The 15,075-nt window shown below is 38.7% G+C and overlaps 1 protein-coding gene across 5 annotated transcripts in view; it reads left to right on the top strand.

The window, feature by feature from the left end:
- Window positions 1–15,075, top strand: part of SLC12A7 (solute carrier family 12 member 7) — a 198,807-nt gene that overhangs the window by 40,560 nt on the left and 143,172 nt on the right. For all 5 annotated transcript variants that reach the window (XM_072412049.1, XM_072412048.1, XM_072412045.1 and 2 more), the window contains exons 2-3: window positions 8,769–8,860; window positions 9,501–9,623. In XM_072412049.1, coding sequence (XP_072268150.1) covers window positions 8,769–8,860; window positions 9,501–9,623 — 215 coding nt within the window. The remainder of the gene's footprint in view (window positions 1–8,768; window positions 8,861–9,500; window positions 9,624–15,075) is intronic.

Raw genomic sequence — 15,075 nt, 5'->3', positions numbered from 1 at the left:
ATGAATGCCGATCGGCGCCGCCTTCATGGGCGGGCACAAGTGCCGCACGCTGGATCTCAGGGGAAATCAAATGAATTTTTTTTTTCTTGTTTTCCCGTGCGGAAAACCTGGTGCGTCTTATAGTCCGGAGCGTCTAATGGTCCGAAAAATACGGTAGGTTTGCCTGTTGGCTTAACAGAAGGCACATACAACCTTATATTGCTTTGTATGCAGTAATCGGTCCCTATGTAATGGAGATAAATAAAAGCAGACATGTTTAAAACCTAGCCTGTGTGGTAACCATGGCTCCCCCTAATACATACTTAGATAAACAGCTAAGTAGTAAACTTAAGCTACATACACACTTCCAATTATTATCGTTGGAATATGAACAACGAACGATCGTATAGCACCGATCCTGCACATAGAGATGACACGATCGTTCGTAGATATTGTACACACAATACATACGATCGTTTGAGCGATAGAGGAACTATGTGCACGTCAGGAAAGTGAACGAACGTTCGTTCATTACGCATGCTCAGCTCATGGACGATCAACGAACGACCGTACACACGAACGATGTTCAACGATCGTCGCCCAATCCGATCCGCCGGTCCGGTCGTTCGTTTCCAACAACTTTCCTCGTTCATCGGCGTCGTTGGTTACTTTTTTACGAACGATTTTTTGCCCAATCGATCGTTCGTCGTTCGATTGGAACAATAAAAATTGGAAGTGTGTACGCACCTTTAGTCTACTTTTCAGGATTATCAGGAATATAGGCTAAAGACTGAAGAATGCTGCCACCACATATCTTTGCTAATGAGGGCTTATTTACAGCCTGAATTCAAAAGCCTAACTAAATCTAAAGCCCAACTAAACCAAAAATATAGCTAGACTTTCTCTAAAAAATATTTTGGATTGCTAAGTAAATACAAACCATTTATAGAAACACATTCATAGACAAAATATCAGTTTCATGGGCAAACTGTGCTTGCATACTGCATAACAGCTATTTACTCACATCTCTGAATTGTGGGAAGATCAATCCGATATGAACAAATAACGCCCAAAGTACAACGAACCATGAGCACTAGCTTACATTGCTTAGCATGCCCACCTAACAACACTTTTTGTTTTGGTTCACAATTATGGCACCAATTGTTAACTGGGAACTAAAAAGATAGGAGGTCCTTCTTGTTTGGGTAGGTGGACCGCATAATCAACTATGGCTGAATTTATACAATTCTGGAAAAAATACTTAAATTTCTACCAGGGGTCCTCAACTCCAATGCTTAGGCCAGGATTCATACACATTTTATGTATATTTCTACTAGAAAGTAGTAAATAAAGTAAGGAATGGTTTACAGTCAGTGATCAGAAAACTACTTTTGTTGATACCAAAATCTGGCTTGTATGTAACCCTCCAGAACTATAGGGGGGAGTACCTGGAGTTTTACTACTTTAGTTTCACTAACTAGATTTTGGTAAAAAAAAAAGTTCTCCCATCCACTTAAAAGAAACAGGGCAACTAAAATATTCTTATTTTAGTGGATGCCTTTCTTTTAATCAGAATGCCTAAAGTTTAAACTGCTGTCATGGAGGTATGAGCTTGATGTAAATGGCGCAACTTAAGCCTAAAGCAGAACTTTATTACATTTTTTTTTCACTTACCTTTCTTGCCAAAAGCCTGTACTTACTACAATTAATGAATCCTGTTCTGTCTTGATTTCATCTTTCCAGGCCTTCCTGTTTTGTTCCCTGCCATCATTGTCTTCCAACTTCTTGATGACTGCCCGATCCTGTACTGCAGATGCAGGAGATAGGGTAACATGTCTTCTGACAGAGCTTCTAAATGTAAAAAACCAAGTGCTAATTTCATTCTATGCGTTGTAGAGATCTTTCTAGCACATGTGTGATATCATGTGCTGGTTCATTTACATTTGAGGAAAACCCTGATAACTCTGTGTCCAATCTCAGACATGAGCAGAAGCAGCCAGCAGCCTCCTGGGATATGTTACACAAGTATCCCAGGAGGCGAAGGGTTTCCCTTTTAGTCTTTATCACCATGGCAGGCAAGTGTTAAAAAATATAATTGTATTATTGAATAATTGTTATATAATATACTCCTAAATTACTTTGAGAGATAATGAAAAGCAAGGCGGCCATGAAAAATCGTTGCTTTGTGTACAATAAAATGCTAGTTTCAGAATTATCCAGAGAGCCACATGATAAATGCCATTGTGTTCCATCTGGATGGTGTATACTCAGGTCAGTCTCTACAACTCCGCACCTATGTAAAACCACAAGAAAACATTACCAGGAGAACTCTTGCAGTGTGGTTTCAATTCTGGTATAGGAAGGAGGGACATCTCATCCTCAGGGCTGGGGTCTGTTTATTGCAAGACATAGGCCCTGATTTATTAATGTTCTCCAAGGCTGGAGAGAATAAACTTTCATCAGTGAAGCTGGGTGATACAGCAAACCTGGAATGGATCTGGTCCAGGATTGAAAACATTTACTTACACATAGCTTGACTTTTAGGAAATCCATTACAGGTTTGCTGGATTACCCAGCTTCACTGATGAAAGTGTATTCTCTCCAGCCTTGGAGAACTTTAACCACCTGAGGCGTTACACTGAGGTTCACAAGATGCCGGCAGGCTTCTTACCTGGTCCCGCTGGTATAGGAGAAGGCACCCGACGCTGGAGAGGGAGATCGATGCTGGAGGATGACGCTGGAACACGAACACGACGCTGGATGAGCACAGCGGGACCAGGTAAGTGAGGATTTTAATATAGGGAGAAAAGTTCGGGGTTAACGAAAATTGCAACTTTTTTTAGCCCGTACCAAGGTCGGGCTTAACGGTTGGGAGGTTAATAAATCAAGGCCATAATGTTTAATTGCATTCTGAATATTTGTTTTGTTGGTTTTGTAGAAAATGGTTAAACTAGTTTTTTATATTTTGACTCAGTAAGGGAAATCTCTTTGATGCACAATTGTCTGATTCTAAATCAATATACTTTACCTGTTTTCCAAAAAGAACACTTCTGAATGTAAAATTCTCACTAGTACTATACCTGTTATGTTGTCTACCAATGATGGAAAAGCGTTTTTGAGACTGTGATTTCCTGACTTGAGGCTTGACTCAAAGTTGTTATTTGGATCCTAGCATTGTACTCTTGACACATCATTGCAAACATTTCACTTGCATACAATGAAATGAGATGAGATAGGGGTGCACTTTTTCCTCCTCTATTTTTCGTGAGCTATTTTTAAAAGAAATTGCAGCAATGGAAGATACTCTCGTCTGTTTTTAATTAGCAAAAAAGGAAAGCTGTATGTAGACTGGGCATGATACAAAAGGGATCCCTGGGACACTGTAAATCTAGCTTACAAAAAACTAATTTACAACTATATGCATTATAGTTTGGGACCAAAACTGCCTTGATGTGGCAGTGTAGCTTCAATGTGTATATGCAAATGTATGTATCTACATACATACATTTGCATATACACATTGATACTACACTGCCACATTAAGGCAGTTTTGGTCCCAAACTATAATCTTCTTGAATTTCCAAATATTTGCGATGTATATAGTAATAAGCAAATGATGAGATGGCATACAGTAGCCTCTGCAAAGGTGTAGCAAAACAGCAGCAGCTCAGACAGTGTGGTCTGAACTAATTCCAAAAAAAACATCAATGGCAACCTGTTCTGAACCAAAATGAGAAAGGTGCACACAGGCAGTGCAATATACTGTGTGTGTGTGTGTGTGTGTGTGTGTGTGTGTGTGTGTGTGTGTATACACATATATATTGTGGGATTACCCGTAACAATAGGATGTCAAAATGGCCCAAACATGGGAGTTTCCTGGCTTTGCCCAGAAAGAAGAGAGCCAGAGTTATGAAATAACATTTATTCAACATAATCCCCCCTAAGACTGATGCACATGGTACAGCGTAGTTGACGCTTTTCTAGACCGTTCAAATAAAAGTCCTTTGGTTGGGTCGCAAACCAGCTCTCAGCAGCATCTTTGACGTCAGAAATGTCCTCAAAATGTTGCCCCTTCAGGTGTTTCTTCAAATTCAGGAACAGATAATAGTCCAAGGGGCCAGTCCGGTGAGTAGGGCGGATGGTGTACCAATTGGAAACCCAGGGTGTTCAATTTGGCAGCCACATCGTTGGACGTGTGTTCATTGTCCTGCAAAAAAAAGGATTCCTTTGGTCAACTTTCCACGGCGTTTCATCTTAATTGCCTCCTTAGCTGGTCCAGCAGGTTAGCATAATACTGTTCGGTGATACTAGAGCCCCGAGGTAGGTAGTCCACCAACAGAATACCGTCTTTGTCCAAGAAAACAGACGCCATGACTTTTTTGGCCGATTTCTGGGTTCTGAACTTCATCGGCCGCGGGGACCCGCTGTGGCGCCATTCCTTTGACTGTTCTTGGTTTCAGGATCATAGATGTGGTGCCAGGTTTCATCCTCAGTCACTAACCTAGCCAAAAAGTCCTGTGCAGCTTCAAAATTGGCCAAAACGGCTTTGGATGCTTCAACTCGCCTAACATGCTCCTGTGAGATGTCAAGTATCTGGATATTTGGCGGTCCTCAATATTCAGCACATGGACAGGATTGCAGGTTGCCGGGTCAGTTGAGGTTGGGGGGCACCAACTGCGGGGCTCATTTTCAATGGTGAAATGCCCTGTCTTGAAACAAGATATCCAGGTTTCGACAGTGCTGTAGAAAGGACACTCTTCCCCCCCCCCCCCCCCAGTGTTTGTGACATCTCAGTGTGAATGTCCTTTGCTGACTTACCCTGGAGAAACAAAAACTTCATGACGACCCATAACTCCGACGACGTGAAACTTGCTTGTGCCTCTGCCATCATAGCTTTTCACTAAAAAAAAAACAAACTGTTTTAAGAATTGCAAATACCTGATATTTGCACAGTTACATATTAAGATATTAGGCTGTCATATGCCCCCACACTCATTTTTCTATTTCATCTGGAAGGGGGCAAAGCCAGGAATTTCTCAGCACCCCCTCGTATTACTGCTCCGCTAATTTTATTGCCCAACCTATTTAAAAGGGCTGAATCTATTCTCAGAAATCTCAGGTCTGAAGCTTAACAGGAGCAATTTGCAGGCCCTACATTTTTCTTTTCTTGCATCTGTTAACCCAACTCAATGAAAATTTTGACTTTAAATGGAACGGCAAAGCGATTACATACCTAGGCATACAAATCACCCCCACCCACCAAGAGCTGTATTCAGCTAATTACCCACCTTTGCTTCAAACTATAGCTAGAGACTTAAATAAGATGGTGCTCTTATCCTTATAGTTTGGGAGAATAGCAGCGATTAAAATGAACATCTTACCTAGACTGGTATATCTTTTTCCGGACCGTTCCTATAGCAATACCTGGGTTGGTTCTCCGGAATATTCAAAACAAACTAATTAGGTTTGTATGGGGTAACAACATCGCAATAATGCATCTACCCTGTATACTTCCAAAAATTTGGAGGGCTGGGAGGACCCAATATCTTGCATTACCATAGAGCAGCCAAACTTGCGGCATACTCTTCCATATCCATGGCCACAATGGACTGACCTGGTGGCCTTAGCGTGTCCCCTACTGATTTAGGTTCTTATGTGGATCCCATCCTCTAAGACACCTGCGATCCTTTGTCACTCTATCATATGCTTTATCTGTATGGGACGTGCAAAAAAACAACTACAAACTTCATTCACCTTATGCTCCACTGACTCTTATAGTAAAACCCAGAATTTCCTCCAGGATGTGAACAGGGTCAATTCTTGTGGTGGTACAACATAGGTTTACTCTGAATTGGGAACTTTTTAGATGGCAATCCTGAGTTGCTCTCATCTACAGGAGAATTTTTTTAGATGGAGAAGTCTTTGGATATTACCAAATCAGATCTTTTATAAAAGACAAACCTAAAGGGCTCTGTCCTCCTTATCAGAGTACAAATCCTGTAGCCTCATAACTGAAACCAAAGGGAAGATCTCAGCTGTTTATTACTTTTTTCCCAAGAAAAGAAACTCTTTTATATGAAGCAATGGTAGTCAGACTTGGAGGTGGAATGAAGTATACAAGATTGGCAAGAGCTGTCATTGTTTATGTCCAAAATATCTTTGAACACTTTGATTATAGAAGCCAACTATTAAGTATTGATGAGGTGGTTTTTGGTTCAGATTAGGATTCATAAACTAAATGCGTCTCCCTCTTATGTTATGCAAGATGTGGTCAGATGGGCACTCTATATCATGCTTGGTGGCATTGTCCAAGAGTTCAGAAATTTTTCAGATTCACATATATAACCTCCATATATTGTCGCTTGGGTCAATATCCCAAAGAGAGTGGAGAGTGCTGTATTCTCTCAATTAACGGACACAGTTCCAAGACGGTTCATTAGGTTGGTCAGATACATCCTGCTAGCAGCACATATCATTGCCTGTTACTGGAAAGCTTCCATCATATCCCTCAATTTCACCAAACACAAAATTGATTATTATTAAATTGGCCTGTTCCCTTAAATATAAACCTTAATAGGTTCTATAAAACATGGGACCCATGGATAGAATTTAGTATTGTGTACACTTAAGAGTAGAACCCCTCCCCCAACCCTTCTTACCCTGGTAGTTTTACTTTTGCCCACCCCCTCCCCCCTTATGTGGCATTCTATCAAACATCATTATTCTCTTTATTTTTTGGGTAACATCCCAAGATATCTCCCTTCCTTAAATATTGCAACAATCGATGATAACAGTTAAAGGGTGCCATAAGATACTAGTTGACGTTGTTCTAGAATATGTTGAAATGGTCGATTGTTGTTGGGTTTTTTTTTTTGTTTTTTTTTTTTCAGTTTTTGTTAAAGTTGACAATTACATTTTGGTCTGGCTTTAATTGGATTTTGTTATTTAAATGTTAATGAACCTTACAAGAAAATGTGTATATGATACATAAGTTATACAACAAGATGGCTACCCTTTTGCTTGACCAAGTTCCTCCCCCTGTTTAATTTCACTGTATTATGAAATATAATGGAAAAATTCAGTAAACTTTTTTTTTTTTAGTTTAGCTGACAGACTAGAGCAAAAAGGTAATACAGGAACTTTTCATATACATACAACTTTCCCCACAAGGTTTTGGGACACTAAAATACACACACACTTCAAAAAGCATTCAGACCCCCTTTACTTTTTTCAATTTCGTTATGTTGCAGTCTAATGCTACAATCGTGTGTTTTCTTTGTTTTTTCTTTTCACTTTGTCGTTATCAAGTCCTAAGTGTAAATTAATGAGAAAGAAAACATTAAACAGTTTTTGCATCAAGCAACTAATCAAAACTAAAAAAAGTGGTGTGTGTGTGGTAATTGCTGTTGGCCTTATGTAAAATTTTACTTTTTAAAAAATAATTTTAACCATGTAATTGTTTTTATTTTGTAATCTATAGAAAAAAAAAGGTTTTTGTTTTTAATATATAATTTAAAAAAATTGTTTTAAAAACATCCTCCTAGGATGCCTTTTGATATGAGTTTGATACTCCCCTTGAGAATGTTCACTATTTATCTCTGATGATGACGATTCCTGGGCTTAAAGTCAGTCAGAATGTATTGCTGTTGCTGTGCAGCTCAGTTTTGTGTCCTAGGTACAGGAAAAGACTGTTAGCTGCCTTATGTAGTTTAGCTGCTACTGAGAAACAGGCATCAACTGAATGAAACAAGTTGGGCATTCCAGGTTATTAAATGTAAGTGTATTTTTTTTTTTTCACCTGGATTTTTATTTTTGTGAAATTTCACAATGAGCATATTGGATTATTAGGAAGAAGTAGCAAGTGCTGGTATGTTTACATGTTGCTGATATTCTTTTATTTAGTTTCTGTGTTTTGTCTTTACAGTTTAAAGCAGATTTTCTATTCATTTAAAAATCTTTGGAAAGTTTATGGAAACATCCAGTCTTTTATTAGACATACTTTTTTACCATGGTTTAATTTTCTTGACTAGACCGGATGATTGAATAAATGCAGTGCTACTATCCTCTGTTATGTAAAAGGATTAGACCTACGATTTGCCTTGTTTTAACTGTGCAGAGAGTGTATGTTTGAAACACACTATATTGTCTGATATATCTTAGAAATTGGTGTAAAAATACATTTTTGATGGATGGTCAACCCCTTCTCTGATTAAGATTTTTTTTAACATAAATTGAGATATATAATTTTAATTATATATTTTCTCAACATTTATATTGTACCTAATACTATATTACACTATATGTTACCTGTGTGCGGTGTTTATATAATCTATATTCACATAAACTACTGTCTAAATGATGCGACTGATGGATCCTGACTGATATATACCAAAAGATATGAAAAATCTGGATATAATTAGGCTCAGTCATTATAGGAGTTCTGTTCATGCCAGTCACCTGACAAATAGTGATGTAGGTGCAGTTTTGATGTGAGTGTGGCAGTGGGTGGAGCCTAGTTTGACACATTTCCCTTTTCTATCCTATGTATTTATATGTGGCTAGTTAACACACATGCTGTAGGACATTTTGAGTATTTTGTGTGTGTTATAGGATTTAAGCTGGTGTAGAAAAATGAATGGTAAATGCTCAAAAATATATGTATTAGAGACATAGCAGGGGCTACTGTTTTCCCGAAAGTTTGCATGTAGTGGGACTGGATATTTAAATTAATTTTTTTTTCTATTTTATTATCCTAATGTCAGTGACCTTTTGTTTGTGTGTGTTTCTAGGAGATGGAAATCCCAGAGAAAATAGTCCCTTCATTCATAATGAGGCTGAAAAGGACATATTATATGATGGAAAAAACATGGCTCTTTTTGAGGTATTTCTGTAACAAATAGCATTGTTTATAGTATAAAAAATTGTGCTTAGATTTATTTTAATGTGCTGGAGGTAGAATCTGCTTTTGCATCTGGCATTTAATTAATTTCATTTCATTAATTGACAGTTTCTTAAAACACTGGATCATAACCTGTCATTTAACCAATAAAAAGATAAGTTATTTATTTTGTCTTCCTCTGATAATAAGTCAATACAGGAGGTGTTTTGAGTGCTCATTGTCGTATCCCACATCTTATCTTCAAATCCACAGTGTGACCATTCCTGTTTAGATACCCCAGTGTTCTCACTTACATTATACACAGTTTCTTAGTAGCTGTCAAGTGTAAATAAAACTGGAAATATAGTGTTGGTGGATTTAAAGTTGGTTTTGATTTTTGGTGGCTATGGAGAACACCACAGCAGTAGGTTTTACCTGGGCTACAACATTGTTAGTATATCATATGTTTGGTGTAGCCATTGGTGCTAGCCGTGCTTTTTTTTTACATTGTTTAAAAAAGCTTGTTGTCTTCACTTTCAGGGACTTAACCAACTGTACTGTATGTATCAAATGAAAGATTTGAGTAAATATCTCGTTATTTACCCCATGGTCATTTTATTTTTGTATAAATTCATTTTTCTAGGAAGAAATGGACAGCAATCCAATGGTATCTTCGTTACTTAACAAGCTTGCAAATTACACAAACCTTCCTCAGGGAGTCAAAGAACATGAAGAGTATGAAGATCACAAAAGAAGGGAAACCAAAGTAATGTTGTCTTTAAAGTTATATGACTACTTATTTGGAACTTGGTATTAATTATGATTATCCTTACCAGGAAAATCTGTTTTGTATGTTTGTATATATTAAACTACCAGAGAGCCCCACAACTTCTTTTTTAAGAATCCTATGTAAGTCACATGGAAGGGCTGACCACAGCATACAGTTCTACAGAGAAATACTCAATTTACAATACCCTAACTACTTTATTACAATGTTGGTACATTAAAAATATTTGTATACATAGTTTGTCCTGATATATGGCAAAATTTAAGTTTTCTCTAGTGCCACTTTAGTGGCATAATGGTGTTTTTCACAGGCTTTGTTGGTAGATAATGAAAAATGTACTGCATGTATGAGTATCACTAAAAAGTAAAATTATCCTGCTGTTGCTGCTTACCAGGCTACATTGATTAGTAAAGGAATTTCTTGGCTAAACAGTCAACTTAAATGTGTCACAGATCGGCAACATAGCTGATCTGGGACTTGTAGTCCACTTACAAGCACAGCATAGTTGCTTGTCTTACCTTGCTTAAGGCTGCTCTGTCCAGACCTTGGAGACAAAGGCGTTGCCGGATTTCACCTGCTGGTTATAGCACCTGCTTAACCAGTCCCCGCCCAGCCTGCCTGCTAGTCTTGGTATAAAGCTGTGCTCAGTCAAACACTCCTTGCCTTGCAATTAGTTTCCTACTTGAGGCTCCAGTTTGTGTTGTTTGCTATATACAGATTCCCTGGTTCTGACTTCGGCTTGTTTTTGACTACGCCTATTCGCTGCCTGCTTTGACCTGTTCCCGAGGTTGCCTGTTGATTTTGTGCTTAGCATCCGTTTCCCCTGCAGTCAGCTGCCATCTGCACGAGTGTGTCTGAGGGCTGCAACCTGGGAGCCACCTGCAGCAAAGCCCATCACCTCATGCGGGGTGCTCTGGTTAACACCAGGTGGTTTCTTAGACTCAGCTCACACCCCCGCCAAACGTGCAGATAGCACAGAGGGTCCACCCTCCTCAGTATTTGTGGTGTCTGCTGTGACCGTACAAGTACCCTGCAAGCCCTGGTACAGCGAATTGAGCATCTGGAGGCTCAGTCCAAACAAGTCATTCAGGCACTACAGTACTTTTCATCCCATGTCCATGAACTCCAGATCTCCCTGCAAGGCAGTGCTGCAGTTGCTGCTCCTTTGACTCCAGTAGTTACCCCTGCTGCCATCTCCACTGCATCTGAGCCCAAGATGAATTTGCCCACTTGTATTTTCTTCTCTGTCCACACTACTCCGGCTCTGAAGAACAGCGATTTGCCCTTGTGATTTCCTAATTGCAAGGTGATACTCAGATTCATTTTTGTCAGGCACTTCTTCTGCATGATGATTCAGATCGGGCAGCATACGCTGAGTATGCTTTCTGTTCACCAGGGACACAGAACAGAAGGAGTACTGCTCCGAGTTTCACCGATGGTCTGCTGATTCTCTGTGGAATGATCTTGCTCTCTGTTCCCACTTTCAGTTAGGTCTGATGGAGGTGAGGCAGCTGCCAATTTATTAGATCAGTGCTTAGTTTCTAAGCATCACAATCCACTGGTATGAAGAACCCCATTCCTATCTCTGTAGTCAACGGTTTTCATTTTAATCATACAAATAAACAAGCCAGCATAAAATGTGTCATTCAATTTCCAACAAATCATAATTAAACAATATAATCTCTTTACAACACAATCTTCAAGATTGAATATATATGTCTATCCCAACCTTTAGTATTTCTCAGTTCTCGATCTCCTCTATCTTTTTTATTAAGATTATTATCTCAATACACAGCATACTCCTAATTAATTCATTTTTATATTATAGACTGCTTCCCACTCTCCCACCCCCCTCATATATTCTTCAGTGATGAAATTATCTACTGTAACCCTTGACCTTCTAGAATACTTAAAACAAACACGTGACTAATTTATCAATAAGAGGAGAAAAAGTATTGATACCTTTCTCTCCATTACAACAAAACTCTACAAACCCTACTTCTATTTGTGACCCGTGAATCCTTATCCAAATCTTATTTAAAATTGTGTATTTTATATAATATCCCCCTGTGATATATAGGGTGAGAGGAAGTAGCCTTCCATACTTCATCTTTTGACCATTGTTCATTCATTGGTTCACCTTTCTTAACCAATTCTTCTACTAATAACACTGTGTATTTTTACTTTATTATAATTTACTTTTCCTACTTTATCTTTACCACTCAGTTAAGCGTGACATATACCCAAATACTCTTAACAAATTACATACAATATCCACAACCACTAAAACACAAAGACCAAGGAAAGGTGGGGGACGGGGCAGGCTAACACTCCCACATATGGAGAGGGAACATATGTTACAGCCTACATAATTAATAATGTGACTACATAGTCAATATTGACCATTGTTGCACATTGGGCGTTTTAGACCACCATGCTTTGGCCAAAACCATTTTAGCTGAAGTGAACAGATATATCAATTTAAATTGAACATTAGTACAAAACGATGGTTTCAAACACAAGAGTGCCTCTGCTGTTATTTTTAGGAAATGCGCATCCCGTCAAAGTATAAGCTATTTGATATACCCTCGTCCAAAATTTTCTTATTTTAGGACACTCCCACCATATAATGATAGGGAGTTCCTAGTTTATTACATCCCCTAAAACATTTACCCTCACAGGTCGGCTGGAATTTAGTAAGGCTAGATGGAACCATATACCATCTTAACATCAATTTATAGTTGGTTTCTACTGCTGAAGCATTAATGCTACTATGGGCCACTGCAGACCATATCTGATTCCAGTCTTCCTGTTACAGTGACATACCCATAATCTGCCTTCCATTTAGGTGTATAGGATGGCATGGCCATACTTGTCTGAACTAAAGTATTATACAAAGCTGATAAAACTCCTTTTACCTTCACGTTCCGTACACACAGTTTCTCAAACCACAACATAATAATAATTTCAACATTTAATCTCAACCTAGTTTGTATAAAATGCCTGATCTGGAGATACCTAAAGAGTTTCTCCGGTGGAGCTTCATATTTTTCTCTTATCTCACTAAAAGATAAAATCCCTGCCATATTAATAAAATGACAAATTCTATAGAAGGCCTTTTCTACCCACCAAGAAAAACGCCTGTGTTCTTCCAGACCAGGAGGAAACAACGGGTTCCCAATTATTGAACTTACTGGGCTATGGCCAGACATAAGGCCCCCCCTTATATCTAATAGAGTCCCATATTTTTTATGAGTGTCTCAGTATTGGATTGGTGATATGGCGCCGTTGTACCTCTGGAATCCAGAGTAATGTATCTATCGAAATTGGTGCCACCAATGTTTTCTCAATGGAAACCCATTTAGGAATATTCTTTTGGGCATAATACTGTAACTGGAGTAACTTGAGCAGCCTTATAGTATGAACTCAAATGCAGCACCGATGGGCCGCCCAGGTTCCTAGATCGATGTAAGGTATGCCTTGGAACTCATGGGCGCTTTCCCACCCAAAATTTATTCTAAAATTTTGCTTTGTAGCATTTTTATTACCTGGCTAGGCATAGCTAATGGAAGAACTCTCATGGGATAAAAGGAACTTTGGTAACCAGGACATTTTATAGAAGCTATGCAGCCCAACCATGGGATTTGATAACATTTCCATGTTTCTAATAAACCGATCAAATGTTTCACCAAATCAGGGATATTGACACTGTACAAGAGCTCATATGATGAAGGAATATATATACCCAGGTAGCTAATTCTTTTTAACTCCCATTGAAAGGGAAAAGATTCCTTAAGCAGTTTTACCACTTCTGTTGATAAATCAATAATAACAGCCTTACATTTTGATTTATTTAGCTGCAGCCCCGAGAAGGGCTGAAAGGCTTTCCACTACCTGCATCAGGTTGGGCAAGGTTACCATGGGGTTCGTCAGACTAAGGAGAATATCATCCGCAAAAAGACAGTTTATGTTGTTCCCCATTTATCTCTATACCCTGAATGTCAACATTATTTTGGATAGCTATAGCCAGGGGTTCTACTGCCAGTGCAAAAAGCAATGGTGACAGTGGGCAACCCTGCCTGGCACCCCTGCCTATGGAAAAACGTTCTGAACAGTAACCCATATATTGTATAAATGCCTTAGGGGAGTCATACAATGAGGAAACCCATTTACAAAAGTTCTCTCCAAAGCCCTATTTGTTTAATAATGATATAAGATATGGCCATAACACTGAGTCAAACGCTTTACTTATACCCAAACTCAGTAAAAAAGCTGATGTCTTATTTTGTTTAGCTTGTTGAATTAAATGCAATATCCTCTATCTCCCACTTGTCGTCTGGGTATAAAGCCTGTTTGATCAGCCAACACTAGGTCACCCAAACGCTTCCAATAGGGACGCCAATATTGTCGCCAATATCTGTGCATCCAGATTAAGAAGAGAAATCAGCCTATAATTATACCAATTCATTGCATCAGTAGAGGGTTTTGGTAGCATACAGATGGCTGCTTCCAACATACTCGAGTGAAGGGCTTCCCCTTTCAAAATACCATTAAATGTCTCCACCAAATAAGGTCCCAGTATTTGCTGATAATTATTTATTTATTTTTTTTAAACTGAATCTTTATTAAACATTTTCACATACAAAGACAACCAGGCTTATACAGCAAAACATCTCGTAAACACAGCATACAGGGTGATAGGTACATAAAACTCTGGCGTACGTAACAGTAAAAACAATGGCCGTACTGTACCGGTCTATCAATCCTCATAGACTATCAAAATACAGAAACAACAGATAAATAAACAACAGAAAACAAGAAATGAGTCAAAAAGAAAAAACGAAGCTAAGCCGGGGAATTGGGGGGGAGGGGGGGGAGGAGTGGCAGATACAAACAAAGGTGGATAGGAAGCACAGTGGCGTCTGGAACCAGCAACATAATAAACTTGTAGACTGGTATAGTAGGCATCCCAAGGTTCCCATATCTGTTCAAATTTTGCGACTCTGTTTCGGAGGAGGGCAGTGAGGTACTCCATGCTGATATTTTTTATATTATACTGGCGTGAACCCATCAGGTCCTGGTCTCTTATTGGGTTTAAAATCCCCAATAGCTTTAATCACCTCCAACAAGGTGATAGGGGCTTCCAAAATTTCTATTCTATTAGCGGTAATTTTTGGAAGATTTATAGACTGAAAGAATGTTTCCATAGCTGTCCTAGCAAAAGAATAAGGGGTTTGGTACAGTTTTTGTAGATGTTCATAAAATTCCTTCATTAAATTCCTCATATATATGATATACATATATATATATATATATATATATACCGTATTTTTCGGACTATAAGACGCAGCAGGTTTTCCGCACTGGAAAACAAGAAAAAAAAAATTCATTTGATTTCCCCTGAGATCCAGCGTGCGGCACTTGTGCCCGC

Source organism: Pyxicephalus adspersus, chromosome 5, assembly GCF_032062135.1.
Source record: "Pyxicephalus adspersus chromosome 5, UCB_Pads_2.0, whole genome shotgun sequence".
Taxonomy (NCBI): domain Eukaryota; kingdom Metazoa; phylum Chordata; class Amphibia; order Anura; family Pyxicephalidae; genus Pyxicephalus; species Pyxicephalus adspersus.
Note: the sequence above shows the minus strand (reverse complement) of the source record. Positions and strands in the feature narration are given on the sequence as shown.